Below are 18,381 nucleotides of genomic sequence, written 5' to 3' on the forward strand. Positions count from 1 at the left end.
AAATGGAGAAATAGGCAGTCCAGCTCTTACTGCACGGGGAAACGAAACGAGCCCCCGGCCGGGGGAACAGGAGAGGAAAGAGGCGTGCGGCATTTCCAGCTTTCTCAGTGCTGTGTGGTAGCAGACATGAGAAATGACCCCCCATTGCTTAAGCCCTTAACCCTTAGATACTTTCTTCTATTAAGGCCAGATGGAGAATCTTAAAGTGTGAAAGTGTAGTGGAAATACATTACAGGAAGGCACGCAGAGTTAAACAAGTCATTGAATGCTCATTTCTTCAGTTCAGTACGTCTTGATGTACCATTCGTTTCAGCAGAAATGCTACCAGCTCCCTGGGATCCATTCCAGGTTTATTCCAGGGCAACACTGAACACGTATTGCCCAAACTAAGGGACCCAAGAGGTTGCCAAAGAAAAACACTGGGGTAAGAAATACCAGCTGCCACTGCACAGCTCAAAGGTGTGACCCCAATCTCAAGAAGAAGAGGAATTGGGCTTGATTCAGACTCCTGGTTGCCATATCTTCCCATGATCACTCAGAAGAGCTCCAGGCCATGCCGGAGACCTACAAGGCTCTGAAAGCTCAACTAAGCTTTTGGATGATTATCCAGATGGAGCCTTAAGTACAAATATATAATATCTGTTAGCATTAATGAAAGCCTCGTAATGGACCTCTGTAATATTCACACTTTATGATAGCCTAAAAACACCTGGTCCTATATCAAACTCATCACTATTTGCAGAAACAAAATCAAGACATAAAAAACCTGAAACAAACATAAAGAAACAAGAGGTGCTTTGATGGCTTCTCACAGCTCTCAGGTGCACAAGGGTGTAGACAGACTACATAATTTACAGGTGGAGAGTATATCTAACTGTCATATGGGTATCACAGTCACATACCAGCACCTTTCTGTATGTAGGAACACCTAAGTGGTTTGGCAAAGTTTAATAAACATGCCTTTCTTCTTTTTCAACCACCGCCCCTGCAAATTGAAGCCTACTGTTGCCACTAGTGCGACACACAACTCACACAAACATCTATTTCTGGTGATAGTTTCAGAAATGACGAGGTGTTTAGTAACTCAGGCTTTGGTTTTATCATGTGAAGGGAGCTAGAAAGCACTGATATTCAGAGTGTTGTGTCATCAAGACATTTTCGACACGATATATCCTAATGTTACACCCTAACATTGCCAGGACCTGTAACAGTGTGTGGAAAAACCAGTGGTTTTATTTTTCCTGTGTCTATTTGAAGGGTTAGATATAGTTGTTCATATACAGTGTGCTACTACTAACAAAAGCATTAATATAGATCTCTGAGTGCTAGTGTTTTTCATTATTAACTACTACTACTAATGTATATTTTCACATGTGAGTGGAAGTATGCGATAAAGGCATTCCTTAGCAAGTTTGTGCAGTTTACTCTCCAGCCATGACTCACCCCTTACTCTGAGAAGCAAAGCCCAAGTGACCCAGGTGTGGTGAGCACACAGGCATCACGGAGGAAGTTTCCTTAGCAACACGAGCCACACGAAAGCATCCAAAACATCTCCTGCTCACTGCCCCTTGAAGTTGTTGCTAAATAAGTGAATGCTAAACTTCTTACTGGAATTTCAGAGGTACAACCAATGTGTCACAAAGCAAAACCTTTTGCTTGCAAGCAAGTTAACTTTTGCTACTGCCCTGACTTCAGGCTTAATAGGAAAAATAACTTTTTTTTTTTTTTTTCCTACTATGTCATCTCCAAATACTGCCTGGGCTCATAAACAAATAAAGGAAGCAGCTCTTAGGTCCTCAGCTGATACTAATTGTCATTAGGGATCTGTTGAAGTTAATGAAACTATGGCACTTCAGAGCAATCAGCCCAGGATGTGCTGGGTGTTTGTGGGTTCCAGGTGCTTGTGATCAAGGCTAGATTAAGAGCAGATAAATAGTTCACTCAGCAGCCGCAGCAGGAGTGGTGGCTGGTTTGTTAGGGGTTGTTTTGTAGAGCTTCTTGCTGAGACATTTTTGAGAAAACAGCTTTTTGGAGGTGTTGGACCAAAGAATTGGGAGCTGTCTGAAATGGGGGAAGATGTTTGCAAGCAAGTGGAAAAGTGCTATTTGTACATCTAAGGTATTGTGTTCAGTAGTCTGAAGTATTTCCTTTTTATTTGTGCATTGTTATTTAAAGTATCTTTACTCTTTGTATTGTAGCATTCAGGGGTAAAGTATGTATATTGTACTGCATAAAGATGCCAGTACAATATACAGTATTTACAATATACGATTTACTGTAATCTACATTAAAGTTCAGTGAGGTTGAATGTATGTGCTTTCCTCCCTGTGTAGGTATGTGCTCATGGAAGAACTGTGCAGAAATGAGTGTATTGATTTATGCCTATCACTGCTTGACAAGAGCAGATGGGGGTCTCAGTTTTAGTTTAGCTGATGGACCGTACTAAACATGGCCTGGTTCTGCTGCTGTTATCTGTGAGTTATCTTTGATGCAGCCAAGTTGCTTTTGAATTATTGTAGAAGGTGAAACAGAGCCAGCTTTACAGGCAATAATATCAGAATGACATTATTTAGGCTAAAATGAGCCAATATTTGGAAAATTCCACTCTTAGTAATAAGACCTTGCCTGAGGGAGGCTGATCGGTGCTGCCTGTACCAGATGGGAGAGTGGGTTAGTAGAATGAGACAGAGCCTGAGTGCGCCTGTGGCCACCAAGAGGCAATGCTGGGGGTGCTGCCAGGAGAAGAGGCATGTGGGCACCAAATAATCTCAAACTGGGAAAATAAGACATGAGAAATAGAGCTTTAGTTGCAATATTGCAAAGGGGACAAGGGCTGGTGCTAACCTGCTTGGTGGTGGGAAGGAATGCAAACCTGGTTATCGAGACATAGGGTGAGCTTGGTACAGCCACAGGCTTCAGTTAAAGGTGGAGGAAGAAAAGCCAAATTTAGAGAAGGTGTGAAATGAGAGGTTTGAGCTTGTGGGGTGCTTGTCCCTGGTAGCCCTTGATGGTGATCCTGTCCCCACCTGGTGACCAGCATGAGGCTGCCTGACCTGCTTTTCCAGGGCTGCTAGCTCCTGCTGGCATCAGAAGCATGAGGCCCTGGCTGTGTTATGCTGACACTTGTCCTATAAAACTGACAGCAATAATGAATGATAGTCCCTGTTTCTGTAATATTTTCTTCCTTGGGACACCTAACAAGATGCCATTGACAATGTTTTTGAGGGCTGGATTTCAGCCAGTTTCTTGAAGAAGCAATAGTTTGGCCATCGTCCTACAACAGGGAGCCCCAGTCTTTAATGCTTATGATCAGGGTTGAGGGACTTGTTTTCCCTTCTCCCTGCTGATTACCTCCCCCAGATAAACAACTTTCCCTTACAGCATATGCTATATATCCAGGACTGTCTAGAGGGTCTTTAAGGATGTTAACTGCTCAACCTGAGCACCTAGCTGGTCTCGGCTTGATGCTTGAACTCTGAAGCCACCTCCTCTAGTATGTGTTCTGATCAGAGTTATTGGATGGGAGCAGCTGTCTGTAGTACCAGACGGTGGGTCTAATGGCATTTTGCTGGAGGAGTTCTGGGCTAGGCTATAGCAATAACTTATTAAATGTAACTGAGGGAGCCCATTTTTTCTAGTTTTGGAGAGACTACAAACAATTGAGAAATAAATGAGTTGCCTTTCTATCCTTGGCCCATTGTACGGGTCAGGACTTTCCTAGTTATTTGTGGGCTGAATCTGTTATTGACCACTGTGTTCCTTGACATGAACTGAAATTTCAGCCTCCAGGTTCATGGCTGTTAACTGTTTTGAAAATAAGTGATGCATTTGTCTCACATGATGAGTTTGTGGAAGCTGCAGATGGTTTGATTGACTTATGTGGCTGGCTACTTGTATTGGGTGCCTACAAAAATGGCCAATCTGGAAGGGCTGCTGGCTTGTGTGACATGATGGTCCCTCCTGCAGATGCTAGCACTTGGCTAGGAGCAGTGCTCCAAAACAGCTGTGGCTTTCTGGTGCCCTGATGAAATTTGCTGTTTCTGGGTTGAGAGTGGGGTTGTAAGGATAAAAAGGGGGTGAATTAAACTCGCCTGATCCTTTATGGTGGGTTCTGGTAGAATTTTTCTGCTCAAACCTTTTGCCTTGCTTTCTCTGACCCATCTGACGTTAGTCACTTGTGGTCTTTTTGATCAACAGCATAAAATGAAATGGTCACGATTTCTACTGTAGGAGTAGAGATGGGAGCTGAAGCTTTCAAGCACCTTATGCGTATGCAAAGGAGACTAATGCACTTGAGGCAGTGACTATGCTAAAGACTACTTTAAATCCTTGAGTGTGGGCCTGAGTGTAGTTTGAACAAACTGTGTGCTTATGCAATTAAGGTGAAGCTGTGCTGCTTCTTGAGTGCTTACAGCCCTTGAGCGGGATACAGACAGGTCAGCTAACTGCTATGTGGTCATCTATTTAATCCCCAAATGGAGGGAAATTGGCACCTCTGCTGCATGGAGGAGGTAGTGGCTTTCTGTCTTGGGCTGTGTAACTGCAGGCTCAGATCCTGAGGAGTGATTGCCATTTTAGCAGCACCTGTGCTCTTGTTTTGCTGGTGGTGTTGCTTATTTTTATGGATCAGGAGGTTGCAATCAATTCCAAAAATACCAGGAGTATGGTTTGAGCCCATAAGATCAGGAGTGGATGTGCACTTGAAGGAAAAAAAAAAACATTTTGAAAGAAGTATCAATTTTATAATCACTGTAAAGGAATGACACAACAAGGGACTGTTTTTTCCCCCCTGAGTGACACAGAAAACGGGAATCAAAATTTCCAGATTCTGTTTTCAGCTTTTCCATCAGCTTGTGTTTGGAGGCAACCAAGCACCTTCCTTCCCTGCTTTTGCTTCCTGTAGACAAGGCAGAGCTGTAACTGGGAGCAGAGGTGTCCTGTGGCTTTAAGGCTGTACAGTGATAGAAAGCTTTGGTGAATGCTCCTATGGAGATATAAAATGATTAACCTGCAGGCATCTGAGAACACTTATGACTTCGCTTTTGGTCTTGTATCTGTTATTTCACTTATGGGGCTGTTAATATCTTGTAATGTACATCAGGCCATATCTTAATGACTAAGAAGGGTCTGTTTTATCTGTAACTAGTGAGAAATGCTATTATTTTAAGTAGTGTAACTTCTGTACCAGTCAGACAAGTGGTATTAAATGGTTTTAATAACTTGGCTGGAGGCTTGTTTCAAGGTGGTGAAGGCACACCATCCCTCAGATCAGCATGTTGCTACAGCTCTGGAGCTGATGTAGGAGCAATGCAGAGGGGCAGGAGCCCTGGAGGCCATGAGATGGAGGGCAGAGGGATGTGGAGGGGGGATAAAACAGTTTGCAGTGTCAGATGTAGCATCTTAGAGGCCAGCTGGGGAGGGAGAATAAGACCTGAGTGGGACAGAGGAAATCTAATAAGGATGACAGAGCTGGGGGATGCTGAAGGATGGACATGTGCAGAATGGGAGGGGAGAGGGCTGGAGACAGGATGGAAAGGTTTTTTTCTTTCCACACTGAGACCTTGTGCTGACAGCAAACCCCATCCAGGAGCAACCTTTGCCTCCTAATGCTGACCTGCTAATTGCTGGGGAGGCAGCCTGCAGTGCTGAGACCTGGCAGGTCTGCTGGCAGCAGCAGGATGCTTTCCATCATGCTCCCCCACCTCTGAAACTTCCAGTGCTTCTCAAAACCACACAGCTTCACTCAGAGCTAATTAACTGTGTATTAGCAGAGACAGACTTTGGTTTTAAGCAGCATAAACCCAACTGTGAGCATGTGGGTAGGACATGGATGGGCTTAAGCTATTTCTGAGATTTTTTTTTATTTGTTATTGTCTCGTACAAGACCTATTTTGTCTCCTCACCAGCCTTTACACGTTGGCAGTAGAGTTAAGAATTAGAAGTAGAGTAAAAAATGGACAGTTTTCCAAGCTTGTCACATCTCTGGTGTGGAGGGCTACTGTTCAATTCAAATAAACCCAGTACAGAAGCTAATTGCTGAGAAACAGTGGGATCTTTCAAAGCTCTAATTAAAGGCAATTTAACATCTCCACTGATATTAGCAGGAGCGTAAAACTGCTGCTGGACACATACCAGTTAGTAAGACCAGCTTACCAACTGAGGGGTCCAGCTGACCCATTTTAGAAATGGGCATGGCTCTGCTGAGCAAATTGGGAGTTAAACTGACTGACATTGTATTGAAATTTGGCCTGTTATGCCTCCTGCACACCCCTGGCAGTGCAGCTAGGAAATGATATTTCTGAGCACTAAGTGGCAGGTATGTGCCTGTGCTGAAGGGTGAGTGTGATGCTAAGTGAAGCCAACTTGATCTGGACCCAGCCCAGCAGAGAATATTGATGTGTGCCTCAAGCACAAGGGTTACAAGCATCTGCGGGGCTGCATCAGGAGTGCAGATTTCAGTTCTGTACTGGAGAAGCTTTACCTAAATGACAGTTAATTAATTTTCTGTCTAACTCCATACTTTCCACCTTGCTTCATTTCTGGTGAAATGCCTATTGAAATTGCATTGCCTCATGCTTTTGTTAACCAAATATTCCACCCAACAGTGTTTACCTGTACATGGATGCATAGAAGCGAGTCCCCAGCCACATGGGAGCTGGAGGGACTTTTGCCACTGAGTTCAGCTGGCACTAAAACTATTCCTGTAAAAGTGCATTTCTAGAGTTGCACTGTAATATGTCTGCTGTAGACCTCTAGTTAAATGCATGTTAAAGTCTAGGGTCAAGACACTTAGCAGTAAATTAGTAGTCCATAGTGTAGCTACTGCTGTGATGCCTCTCTCATTAAGAGAGAGGCAATGCTGCTGTAAGTGGCTTATATGCCCAGAATAATGGTGCTTGTGGCTTGCACCTGCATAGGGGAAGATGCTTGTTGCATTTAAATAAGATTATATGAGCCAAAAGGCATTGCTCAGCCCAAGAGGCACTGCAGAGCTGCAGTGTCCCAGAGGGAGACTCTCATGGGAGTGGGGACTTCTGGCATGTCCCACCATGCATCGTTTTGGGCAGGGGGCGAGCATCACAGACCCCTTCACCGATTGGGTTTTGCTGCCTCTGCCTGTCCTTCACCTGGAAGGGTATCGCAAACATCAATACTTCAGTGTTTGTAGCCTCTGAACAAGCATGCAAAAACCAGGAGACTCCTTTGCTACCACTGTCCCTCTGCTGGCACTACATGCAGCATCTGGTTATTGGTACGCTTACCTACCAAATGGTACTTAAATATAAAGGGGAGGAATGTTGGGTCATTCTGGACACATGCAATATTCCAGTCTGCTGGGCTGCCTCTGGACTTTTGAATAGTAGCCTGGAAGGCAAGGTTCAGTCCTCAGCATCAGGGTCTCCCTAACACCCTGCCACTTTGCATGCCGAGTGGCACAGAGAGGGGGTGACTTCTCTAGCTTGTTTAAAAGAAAGAACAGAAAGGGAAATAAGAGACATTTACCAGCTTTGAAGGTGGGAAGGGTGCTGACGCCTTCTGCTTTCCTTTCCCATTGCCGTGTTCCTTGTCTCTCTTGGGCCCCATGTTGCAAATCCTACGCTCCCATCTGAAGAGCACTGGCTGCGGGCTCCCTCCAGAGCTCGTTGATGCAATCTGGGTCATTCAGAGAAGGTTGTCAGGAAGGATCCTGTGCCTCCCTGCTGTGCTGGTGCTGAGCTTTGCCTTCCAGAGTGTGTGAGGGGCTGGGGTGGTCCCGAGTCCTGCTCCCAAACCTGGCTTGCTCAACCCACTGCAGCCTTGGGACTCCCGGGGTGTCTTCTCCCCTGGAGTGACCAGTCGAGGTAAGGCAATGCTGGGACACCGTGTTGGGGACACAAGGGAAATACTCTGTGGGATCCATCTAAGCACTGGTTTTGGGTGGGGAGAAGTCAATGGCTGAAGCTAGCACAGAGTACCCCTGTGAGGAAAAACCCACCTGCCCTACTGAGGGGCTGCTGGTGAGTAAGGGGATTTCTAGCAAGGCAACAAAGCCCTCCTGGGGAAAGACAGGATTTCTTCAAGTGGGACTGAGTGGATTATGGCTGAGAGCTAATCTGTATGGCTGTTTCATAAGTTTCCCCAGTGCCTGGACTCTGTGCTCAGCAACAGACGCTATATGTGCTGAGAATAACTGATTTCTCAGAAACACCGTGTAAGAATATATGCATGCAGAGGTCCGGAGCAAACTACATCAGTTTCTTTGTATTTTAGCTTTATCTGTAACAACCTCTCCCCATTCCAACACCAGTTTAGTACTGAGGGACCAGATGTGCTGTCGACCACCATGGCTTGGTGGAGGCCACCCTTCACCTGGCAGTTCATATTCCTCATGAATCCCCACCTCTTTCCTTGACCTTATTCTAGGTATTTACACAGACAAATGCTTATGGCAACAAACCGAACTCCAAAGCCAGTGTTTAGACCTTTGTCAACCTCCTACTCGTTTACTGCAGTCAAAATTCACAAGCAGAGGCAGAATGCAGGTATTCCTCCAGCCCAGGCACTGCACCATACAGGGGCTATGCTACGGTTAGTCCCTGTGTTCAGACCAGCTTTGCTGCATAGCAAAAGTCATGAGTGATGAATTTCCAACGCTTTCCAGACTAATAGTGACTGCAAAGCAGTGGAAGTGAAGACTTAAGTTCCTATCTGGACACTTCCTGTTCAGCTGCAGGTTTTCATCCAAGTTACTTAAATGCTCACTACCTCAGTTTCTCCATTCGTAAATCCCTAACCTGCCTGTTTGCTACTCTCAGATTAAAAGCACTGTGTAAGATACAGTTCATGTTCTAGCAGCTACTGCTTGTACACATTTGGAAAAGCAAACTCTGAATGCTTTCTGGGGAATATGGATATTCCAAATCAGCCCAAGGCTGGAGTAATGGCACTGTTGTGGCATAGCACAGTGTTTGTAAGCTGGGGAGCGTGTGGAGGTTTGTGCTCTGCCTGTGGGAAGTTTGTGTGCAGTTACTGCTTCCTCAGCCCTTCTCTGGTTTAAATGCTAATGTATAAATGACTTCAGCTTCACCCCAAAGTGAATAAAGATCATAAATATGAAGTCAAATAAGACTCAATAGCCCATTAAGTACATGAAAGCTGGCAGCCTGTTCTAATTTGCTGCCACTACACCTTTAATTTGCCTGGCACAGCTGGGAGGTGCAGCGAGTGAATGCTGTATGAGCCCCTGCATGTGAAGTTGGAGGGGACAGTGAGTTACCTACTGGCTATAAGCCACAGCTTGGAATGTCCTGACAATTTTTTTTTTCTTCAGTGCCAAAAGCAGCTTGCTGTCAGCAAGTGTTTCTTGCGCCCCTTCACTACCCCATATGCTGTTTTCAGTCTCTCTCACAGCATTCCAGAGTATTTTGCTTTCCAAATGAGGTCCACAGGGTACTCTAATAAGTGTCCCCCCATAACAACATCACAATATGCATCACTAAAACATTACTGTAAGCCTCTAGCTCCAGCCCACAAAAGCTACCAACAGCTAATTCATTCCTCAGATGAGCAAGTGTAATTTATATCTCAAAACAGCACTTGAAACTGTTTGCCTATAAAAAGTCCTTGCTCAAAACCTCGGTTAAAGCCTGGCTTGTGCCAGTCTCTTGTCAGATGTAACTGCTCTAAGAAATCCTTTCCAGGGTGCACTTAGCAGTAAAGCCTGAATTTTCTTTAACACATGCTTTAATCTTCACTCCCCGATAGTTCACAGCAGCCCGTCTAAGCTCTCGGCACCATCCCTGTCCCGAATGCCTCGGCGCATCCTGCAGCTTCCCCCGGTAAGGATCAGGTTTACCTTAGCAGCAGCGGAGCAGCAGTGCCCAAAATGGAGATTTCAAGGGGATCTGACAGGGAGATTTTCCCTCTCATCTACATACTTCTGTAGTTTCCACCTTTGGGAAAACAACCTATCTACAAGCAGGAGGTTTCAGTATATCTCGTCTCTTGATGTCTCCAAGTATTTCTCACTGCTCTTGTAGTTCCCAGGCAGTTTTAATTACTTGTGTTTTTAAATAGAGGCGAAGCACCAGTGTTCAGCAATTATTCAGAAACGAACCACCAGAAGGAAGTGGGTGCAAAGACCCTCTGAATAAAGTCACCCCCAAAAAGTGGAACTTTCTCTCTCTCCAAACTTAATTTCACGGAGGTCCTTGTTATCCCCACCTTTGTAAAGAATCTTCTTCCCATCTGCTCTGCCTGCGCATCCCTGGCTGCCTGGGCCCCTCCGGGGCATGATGGCCATCCCCGCAAGGGTGGGATGCTCAGTGCGGAGTCAGTGCCTTTGCTGTCATTTGGTAAAATTCATCCCTCTCACCTGCTCCTCAGAAGAAAACTGCATGAATCAGGCAGCAAAGCGGGCTCAGGGTTGGGGCAGTCCCAATATTGTGCCGAACTTGTGGCCGGTGCACGGATAGGCAGCACCTCACCTGGCCGTGCAACCTTTACTTTCCAAAATGCCAGGGCTGTGCGGAAGCAGGAGTGCAGCTCTTTCTCCGGTGCTCGCTCATCCCTGTGTATCCTTGCGTGTGCCAGTGTGGAATCAGGGGCTTCCCAGCCTCTCCCTCAGTCACCTCCATCGGGCCACTTTGTCCTTGGGTGGTATTTGCTTTTCCAAGTCAAGAGCGTGCCGGAGAGATGCTCCCGTTCGTCTCGGGCTGCTCACTGATTTCCCACGCAGCGTGCTTGCTATTTGCTCCTTACGACAAAAATAAAAGCTGCTTTTGCTGGCGTGGTCCACAGTTGGTTGTGATAGGATCTTTTTTCCCCTGCTTAAAATGTAAGGTCTCACGAATTAAGAAGCTACAGCCTGTCTAGATCTTATACCAGTCAGTCTCTGATTCATCAGAGAATCTCCTTGGTAACTAGCTGTTCCTCTCTGATGATTTGCTACAAAAAAGCTCTCCCAATTTAAAGATAAAATACAGTGAAAGCAGAAAGAGGAGCTACACCATATAGATACATTATACGGAAACATATGCTTTGTGTGTACGCAGCTATACTGGATATTTTCTAATGTGTGTGGGAAGCAGCTTCTCTGTGAAACAGCGTGGTATCACCCTGTGGATGGGAAATGTGCCCCTGCTGCACCACCTCCGCTTTGCTGCTCTAGGGCCAGTAACCCTGTCTGCAGGGTAAATAATCCCCCAGGAGAAGACGTTGTTGGCATCTAACGAGGGGCTCAGCAGTTCATGCTTTAATGAACCAGATTTTTAGCCTTGTGTGGGACTGATCACCAATTACAAGGGTTCAGAGAGGGTGGCTTTCTGCAGGAGGTGTGCCTGGTGTGTTTGATGCTGCCTTGTAGCCCTCCTGCTCTGGTAATGAGCCCCGGTTGCCTGACCCACCCCCCCACCCCCCCGGCATGCAGCAAAGCACTGCCTGTTCTCTGGTGGCTGCTTGACTTGGAGGGAAGGTTCTTGCTGAAGATCTGTGTGGGTTTGTTTTGTTTGTTTTGGGTTTTTTGGGTGGTTTTTTTTTCTGGGAACCAGTGTTGCTGGAAAAGTTGATCTAAGGTGAGGCTAAGAACACTTTGTGTTTGAAATAGCTGGTAATTGTGTTCAAAAAGTTGGTGTAAGTGAAGAGTTTGACCCATGAATGCCCAATGCTGGGAAGCTCTGCGGTGAGAGCTGTCTGGGTTTACAGAGGGATGAGGCAATGGTACAGGGCTAGAAACAAGTTTTCACATTGCAGTGTTCCGTGCACCTACAGCCAGAAAGCTCCGATTCCCTGTGCGTACAGCGCCAGTGGGATGATGATGCACGATGCTCAGCCCAGCAGGGCAGAGAAGGGGACAGACAGACAACCCTAAGCGGGTGCAGCTGAGCTGCTTTCGATTCCTTTTACCAGATAAATTAGGAATCAAAAATCATTCCTAGCTTTCTCATGCAAAACCCTTCCAGCAGCCTTCAGCTGGCTCTTGGCAGAGGCTAACAGAGGGAGGGTGAAACGTGGGGCAAGTCTGCAGCCAAGACACCGGGCAAGTCGCCTTCCTCTCCACATTTTCTCAGTGGCCTTATGCGCTTTCTGTCCCACGGCACTAATTCCTCTGAATTAATACAACAAACAGCAACAAAATGCCAGACCCATGAGGTGTCTTTTATCCCTGTGAGAGGCTCCTGAGCTCACCCTTAAAGCTCGGCCACCCCCAGGGAAGTGCCCAGCAGCCGGAGGAAGGCTCCCGCAGGCAGGTCTGGCAGTATGGCTATTGCGTACCGTGGGTCTCGGCGATTTGGGATGAAATCTGTGTTCCCATAAGGTGTTGTGGCATCTCTAATGTCTAGGCAGGAGAGAGCCAGGATCGTGCGCTCTGCTTGGGGAGGTCTGATCCAGCCCTACTCAGATTCAGACCTGTGGTTTCAGGGTGTTTAAACCTTAGCAGGCAAAAGCTCGGGTGAAAATGTGCTGCCCCTACCAGCAAAGCCTAAAGTGCTCAAACCTTCACTTACCAAGTAATATGGGTAACAATGAACTAGCTGTGATAAATGAGGTTTAAGATAATCAAGTTCATTTTTGATGTGATGACCCATGTCAGGAACATGACCTCATTCTGGATAAGGGATGGGTTTTTAGATAATCAAAATTGTGATAAGCGAGGCCTGACTTTTCCCCCTCAATCAGGGGGAAAAGGGGAAGAGAGATGCTCATCCTTCCCCCATCCGCCTCCCCCGCTGCCACTGTGGGTGCTGAGGTGTGGGAGGGCAGGCGACCCGCACTGCATCCCCAACTTGCTGCGTGGCCTGGTGCTGTCGTTTCAGGCCTGAGGGAAAATACAAGGGGAAGCCTCTCCTCCGCCTCTTTCCTGCCTTTTAATTTTCTTTCTGAAGCTTGAAAGAGCAAAACCTTTACTACTATCAGATCTCCATGCCTGTGCCTCTTGGTGGAAGGGAAGCGGAGAAGTAGACGAGCCCTTGATGGGAGGGATGGCCGTGGGGCACGTCCCGGCTGGCTTTGTCTCCAGGCTCCCTCGGTGGAGGGAAGGATGGAGGGAGGTCAGGTCCAACAGCACTGGTGCCTGGTGTTGGGGTCTCCAATACCCAGTGCCATTCTGCGACCATGGTGTGGCTGAAGCCACCAGGCTGGGAAAAGCAGGCTCGTTTTCGTTTTTCCCAGGGGTAGTGGGAGATGCATCTCCCCCAAGCAGAGTGTCGGGGCAGGGCCCGGGTGCCATGTCCCACCACACAACTCTCCTGGAGCAGGGATGCTCCCCCGGAGCCTGTCCTGCCCTGTGGAGGTGGTGGGCAGACCTGAAGACAGACTGTTTACCCTTGCTGAAACTCTGGAGCAGCCAGAGGGGCAGATCTCAATTTTTAGGTTATACATTTTAATCACACCGTTGTGATTTGGAGCTTGGCGTGGGGAGAAGTGGACAAGCATCAAAACCTGCTTGTTCCTCACCCCCCACTTGGTGCCTGCAGCCTTCAGTTGGTTCCCCTGCAGGTGCTTGCAGACAGCATTTCCTTGGCTGTATTATTGCCTGCCTTGAGTGGTTTTGGTTACAAATTCGTATTTATTAAAAAAAACAAAAAAGGCACTTATGTACGGTGTTTTGCTGTTCCTATCTCCTTTGGAGTGTGTTTCTATTTTGGGAAACAGAGCAAAGGTGGCTGCAGCTATTTATAGCAGGGGAAGGTGTGTGGATCTGAGCACCCGCAGCCTGGGGTGGGCATGGTGCTGCCTGCCTGAGGGTGGCCAGGGTGTGCCCTGCAATCAGAGGTGATTTTTTTTTTTTTTTTTTTTTTAATTTTCTGTAGCTCTTCCATTTTATTTCAATTGCAGGTCTAATCCAGAATCAGATTTGAACTTAAAGGGATGTCAGTGGCATTAAAAAAAAAAAAAAGGAAATGTGTACAGCCTTGGTGAGTATTTTTTATGAATTGGATCTCTTGAGATGAAAGCTTCATTACTGCAAAACAATGAACCCGCTACGCTCTCAACAGTACTAATAGGTTTCATTTGTATTAGGAGGATACAAACTTCTTATTTTTAGTCTGTTCCTGTAGCACCAGGAGTGTTTTATGTGATAATCCATGTAATTGAGGAACTGAAAGTACAGAAAGTTGCAACACTCTCAGGGGTGATAATGACTGTAGCTGCCGAAAGGTCTCGGGGACAGTTACAGGTGTGGGCAAAAACAGACTCGGATCCCAAGTCCGGATGATCCCGTGTCACACCGGGGTCTGTGGGAGGGCACCAGGCAGCTCCAGCACAGCCCTTGCATCACGGGCCGGACCCTTGCTGGTGCTGGTGGGACGTACCCAGCCCCCGGCAAGAGGCTCGGGGCTGTGGGACGCGCCTGGGGACGGCTCTGCTGGAAGGACACGGGGAGGAACTGCTGCCTTCTCTCCTGAAACCCGAGGGCTTGGGAGGGACAGTGTCCCCTCCTGCGGTCCGGTGGGAAGAGGGACATCCAGGAGCAAGCCCGGCTGCAGAATTTGGCAGCTGCGTTTGTTTGAGCAGGTCTTTACCGAGTGTTTGCAAACCTCGATAGGTTCACAATTTGGCCAGTTCGGCTTTTTTTTTTTTTTTTCTCCAGAAATAGCAAAAGGCACGCTTTTGACACAAAAACCCTCCTGCCAAATTCCCAGCTCCTCCTCCTAAGCACAGGGTTGCTAAAGCTTTTCGATTAAATGCTTCAGAGCCTTTAACACGGACAAAACATGGCGTTTCTTCTCCAGCCCACTGCTCGGAAACTGTGAAGCTGTTTTGTGAAGCTTTCCCCACCTTGAAACTCAGCCTGTGGCAGACACCCACCATGAATATTTTCAGCCTGAATTTGATGGAAAGCATAAGCAGCAAACTCATCGGAGGACCTGCCAGCTATAGGTGGGTCACCTATAGCGCTTTGGCCACCGCTCGCACGAACCCGGCCGCATGCGGCTCCCGCTCCAGCTTTAGGGAGCTGCTCGTTGCCATGTACCAAATTCAACCGCTCCTGTACCTCCAGGCGATTTCACTGCTAATTTTAGTCCCTCTGTGATACAGTGGGGTTTTTCATTTGTTTGCCGGTAATTTACTGTGTGCATTAGTCCGTAGAAGAGGTGGTGGGGAGGAAGGCGGCTTGTTGGCTCTGTGCTGGCCCCGGGGCAAGGAGGCTGAGCGTGGGGCAGCCGGGCTCCCCTGCGAGCTGCTGGACATCAGCCGGGGCGGCGATAGCGAGGAGAAATGTCTGGGACCCAGGAGAGGTTGAATATATTTTAGATGCAGCCTCCGAAGCTGCTAAATTCAGAGCAAGCCTGAAAGAAACGACAGCCTGCAAGGGTGCAGTCAGGTTTGTTTTTAGCCCTCTCTGGTTTAATTTGTTTCACTTAAAGGAGGGAAATTTTCTCTGTTAGAAAAGTTGCCTTGTTCTAGCGGTTTTCTAATAAATCACGGATTTAGGGACCGAAAGCTGTTTAGGGCTCTCCCTTTCGGGGAGAGCTGCCGGAGCATCCCTTCCACGCCGGGACGGGCTCCTGGCTGGCAGCATTTGAGCCAGCACCCTGCAGTGCCCCATGGCACAGGGCTTTCTCCCTCTGCCAGTCTTGCACAGACAACTACAGAGAAGCCAGGTTTGTCCATTAAATGAACTCACTTCAGTATATGCAATCAGTTGCGCCACGAGTTACATTTAAGCCTGCTGCAATCAGAGGGTGCTTTGCTGAGGGGAATGACTGAAGCCAGAGCTGAAGGTAGGCTGCGGTGATGCATTGGCTGCGGTGTTCACGCTCATAACGCAATTGCTTACATTACAAAGCAATTATCAGGGTTTAAAATTCCAATAGCGTTTTGAAGGCGTATATGCCTGGGGGTTTTCCATTTGCAGAGATGTTTCTTTTATTGTACCTACTTGCCTAATAACTTTACCATTTTAAACACATTGAGGTGTTTTAGAAACCTATTTGTGATCTTTGTTGAAAAACAAAGGCAATCCTGCCAGCTCCACACAGAATACTTGCTTCATCGCAAGCTGCTCTGAAGGCCTGATTTAGGTTTTGTGCGGGTTTAATGAGGTAAAACCCCCGCACACTGTTTCCTGCTCCCTTCCTTAATTTTTGGCAGCACATCCTTTAGCTGGGGCAGAGCACTTCAGTGCTCTCTCTGTCACTGAAAAACCATCAGCTTTTCCCTATCCATCCAATCCCTCCAGGAGCAGCAGTCACTCTTCCAGTAAATTTTCACCCCAAATAACACATCATTCTTGCAGCCCGTTCCCAGTGCTCTGCAGACAGGCTGGCTGAGGGGGTGGGGAGGGCAAACTTTTTCCATCAGCTGCTAAAGAGCAAATTTGCTGCTGGTATTTTGAGGTGGAGCCGTGTTGGAGAGTGGGATGCTGGGGCAGGGCTCCAGGCAGCTCCAGTCCAGCCCAGAAGGGCCAAGAACTGAACTGGGACCTACTGGAGGAGATAATTCGGACAACCCTTATCGCTTAGCAAAGGAGAGACTCTGCAGAGAGGGCAATGTCCAAACCTGACAATTTGACACTTCCCAGGAGTGCAACAGTTCCCTTAAACAGTATCAACAGACTAATTATCACAGAAGTGTTTATCACATGCAAAATGCATATGAAACTGCATGAGTAATTTCCATAGTAACCATAATCATAACCTTCCTATGTGCAGATTCAAATGCCAGAATGATGCATACTTGATAGTACCATGTACATAGGTGTCCTTGCATAAAGCATGTACTCTTCTGGCAGCCAGCGTTTTGTTTCTGGGCTTCTGCTGCTTGGCTTATAAGCACTTAGAAAACCTTGATTACTCATGTGTAATACCCTTGCCTTAGACACATGCTTCTGTAACGTCTTTAAGGTTATGTGGAATTCTATTTGCAATCCCTTTTATAAATAATAATACAAAACGCTTGCCGCTACATCTGGCTGTCAGCAAGCAAATGCCAGGAACCAAAATGATTATTATTACTATTATTTGCAGCATTCCAAAATCCATTAATTTGCTTGTTGCGGTCTTAGGTAATGAACCCTTCTGCAGCAAGGTCACAATTCTGTTTTACATCAAATAACTATTTTTTTCTCATGTATGATAAATGAAGCATATTTCTTGCTTAGGGTGTAATGTTTTATTAAAATTATTTTCCTTTGTTCTTTCTTACAGATTGTCTATTATGACTCTAAAGATTGCCCGCATGACATCTCTTTTTAAATTCAATGCATAATTATACAAAACAAATTCATCTGATGCTACAGTAATAAACCTCTCATCATTTTCTTTGAACAGGGGGACATGCTGCTATTATTTACCAGATAACATGGATTTAGCTAAGCTTTGTGGAATTTTGCAGTCGCTGACACACATATCAGATATGGGCAGAGCAATGATGGAAATAATGTGAAGGCACACCGTTCAGTTCAAGCCAAAAAAACTAAAGGAAGTAGTAAAAATAGTAAAGATACGAAAGCAAGAACTACTGAAATAAATATCTGAGATGGGAACTTGCAGGAAAGGTTCACTGCAGCTGCAGATGCGTCCAGCTGAGTGTCAGCCTGGGTTCATCTGCAAGGTGACAGATGTCTTGGAAAGGGGCAAATGCTGAAGAAAAGAGCTGGTGTCCCTGCTCGTGGAGCTGAGCCACACTCATGTGTCCTTGGAGCATCACTGATTTACTGCAGCTGTGGCTTTGGCCCTTGTGTTTAAGGATGATAATGCAATCCTACACCTTTGGGTTTTTTTGGTAATGCAAAAAGCCTTAACCCCCTCCTGGCAGCACAAATACAGTTTTGATTGACTGACCCTATACTGCTTGATCTGCTTCAGCTGGTCTTGTCTCACTTCTGGCTCTTCATTTGAGCCCAATTTTCCCTCGATTGGCTGTAACCACTTCTTGCTGGGCTTCTCTGCTCCTGCCAGCCACGATGCCCAGGTGTCTCTGGTTCCCCCAGCTCCTCCACCAGGGCTGCTCCTAAATACCCACCCATGGTACCCTGAGATGGGATTTCACTGTCTCCTTGCTGTGGCTGGAGGAGTCTCCAGGATGTCCCCAACCGTTGTAGCATCTGCTGCACAAGGACAGAGCAGCAAAGTGGTCCCCACACCCTAAACTTGACTCCGAAGTTGCAGGAGGTAAGTGCTGCTGTTACTGTTTTGTAGATAGAAAACCTACTGGGTGGCAGATATGAAGTGCTTGGCTCAAGGTCGCAGCGTGTATCTTTGAAATCGCTTGATAAACACTTCATTCTCAGCAAAGGATGTGCTTTCGGCTGTGATCTTATCCTATAACAAAAGCTGAGATATGTTCCTCCTCTTTCAGTCTAGTCCAGTGGTATATGTTGCTCACACTTAATAACAAGTGGAAGATCATTAACTTTGGCTTTTGATATATGTTTTTAATTTCTTTATTCATAAT

At 46.7% G+C, this 18,381-nt stretch overlaps 1 protein-coding gene across 4 annotated transcripts in view; it reads right to left on the reverse strand.

Moving 5' to 3' along the window:
* KCNMB2 (potassium calcium-activated channel subfamily M regulatory beta subunit 2) overlaps positions 1-18,381 on the reverse strand; it is a 155,317-nt gene that overhangs the window by 43,475 nt on the left and 93,461 nt on the right. Inside the window, exon 2 of one of the 4 annotated variants that reach the window (XM_052804091.1) lies at positions 7,504-7,653. The exons of the other annotated variants lie outside the window; for them this stretch is intronic. Coding sequence (XP_052660051.1) covers positions 7,504-7,553 — 50 coding nt within the window. The 5' untranslated portion in view covers positions 7,554-7,653. The remainder of the gene's footprint in view (positions 1-7,503; positions 7,654-18,381) is intronic. 4 annotated transcript variants of the gene reach the window in all.

The sequence above is a fragment of the Harpia harpyja genome, chromosome 12 (assembly GCF_026419915.1).
Source record: "Harpia harpyja isolate bHarHar1 chromosome 12, bHarHar1 primary haplotype, whole genome shotgun sequence".
NCBI classification, from domain to species: Eukaryota; Metazoa; Chordata; class Aves; order Accipitriformes; family Accipitridae; genus Harpia; species Harpia harpyja.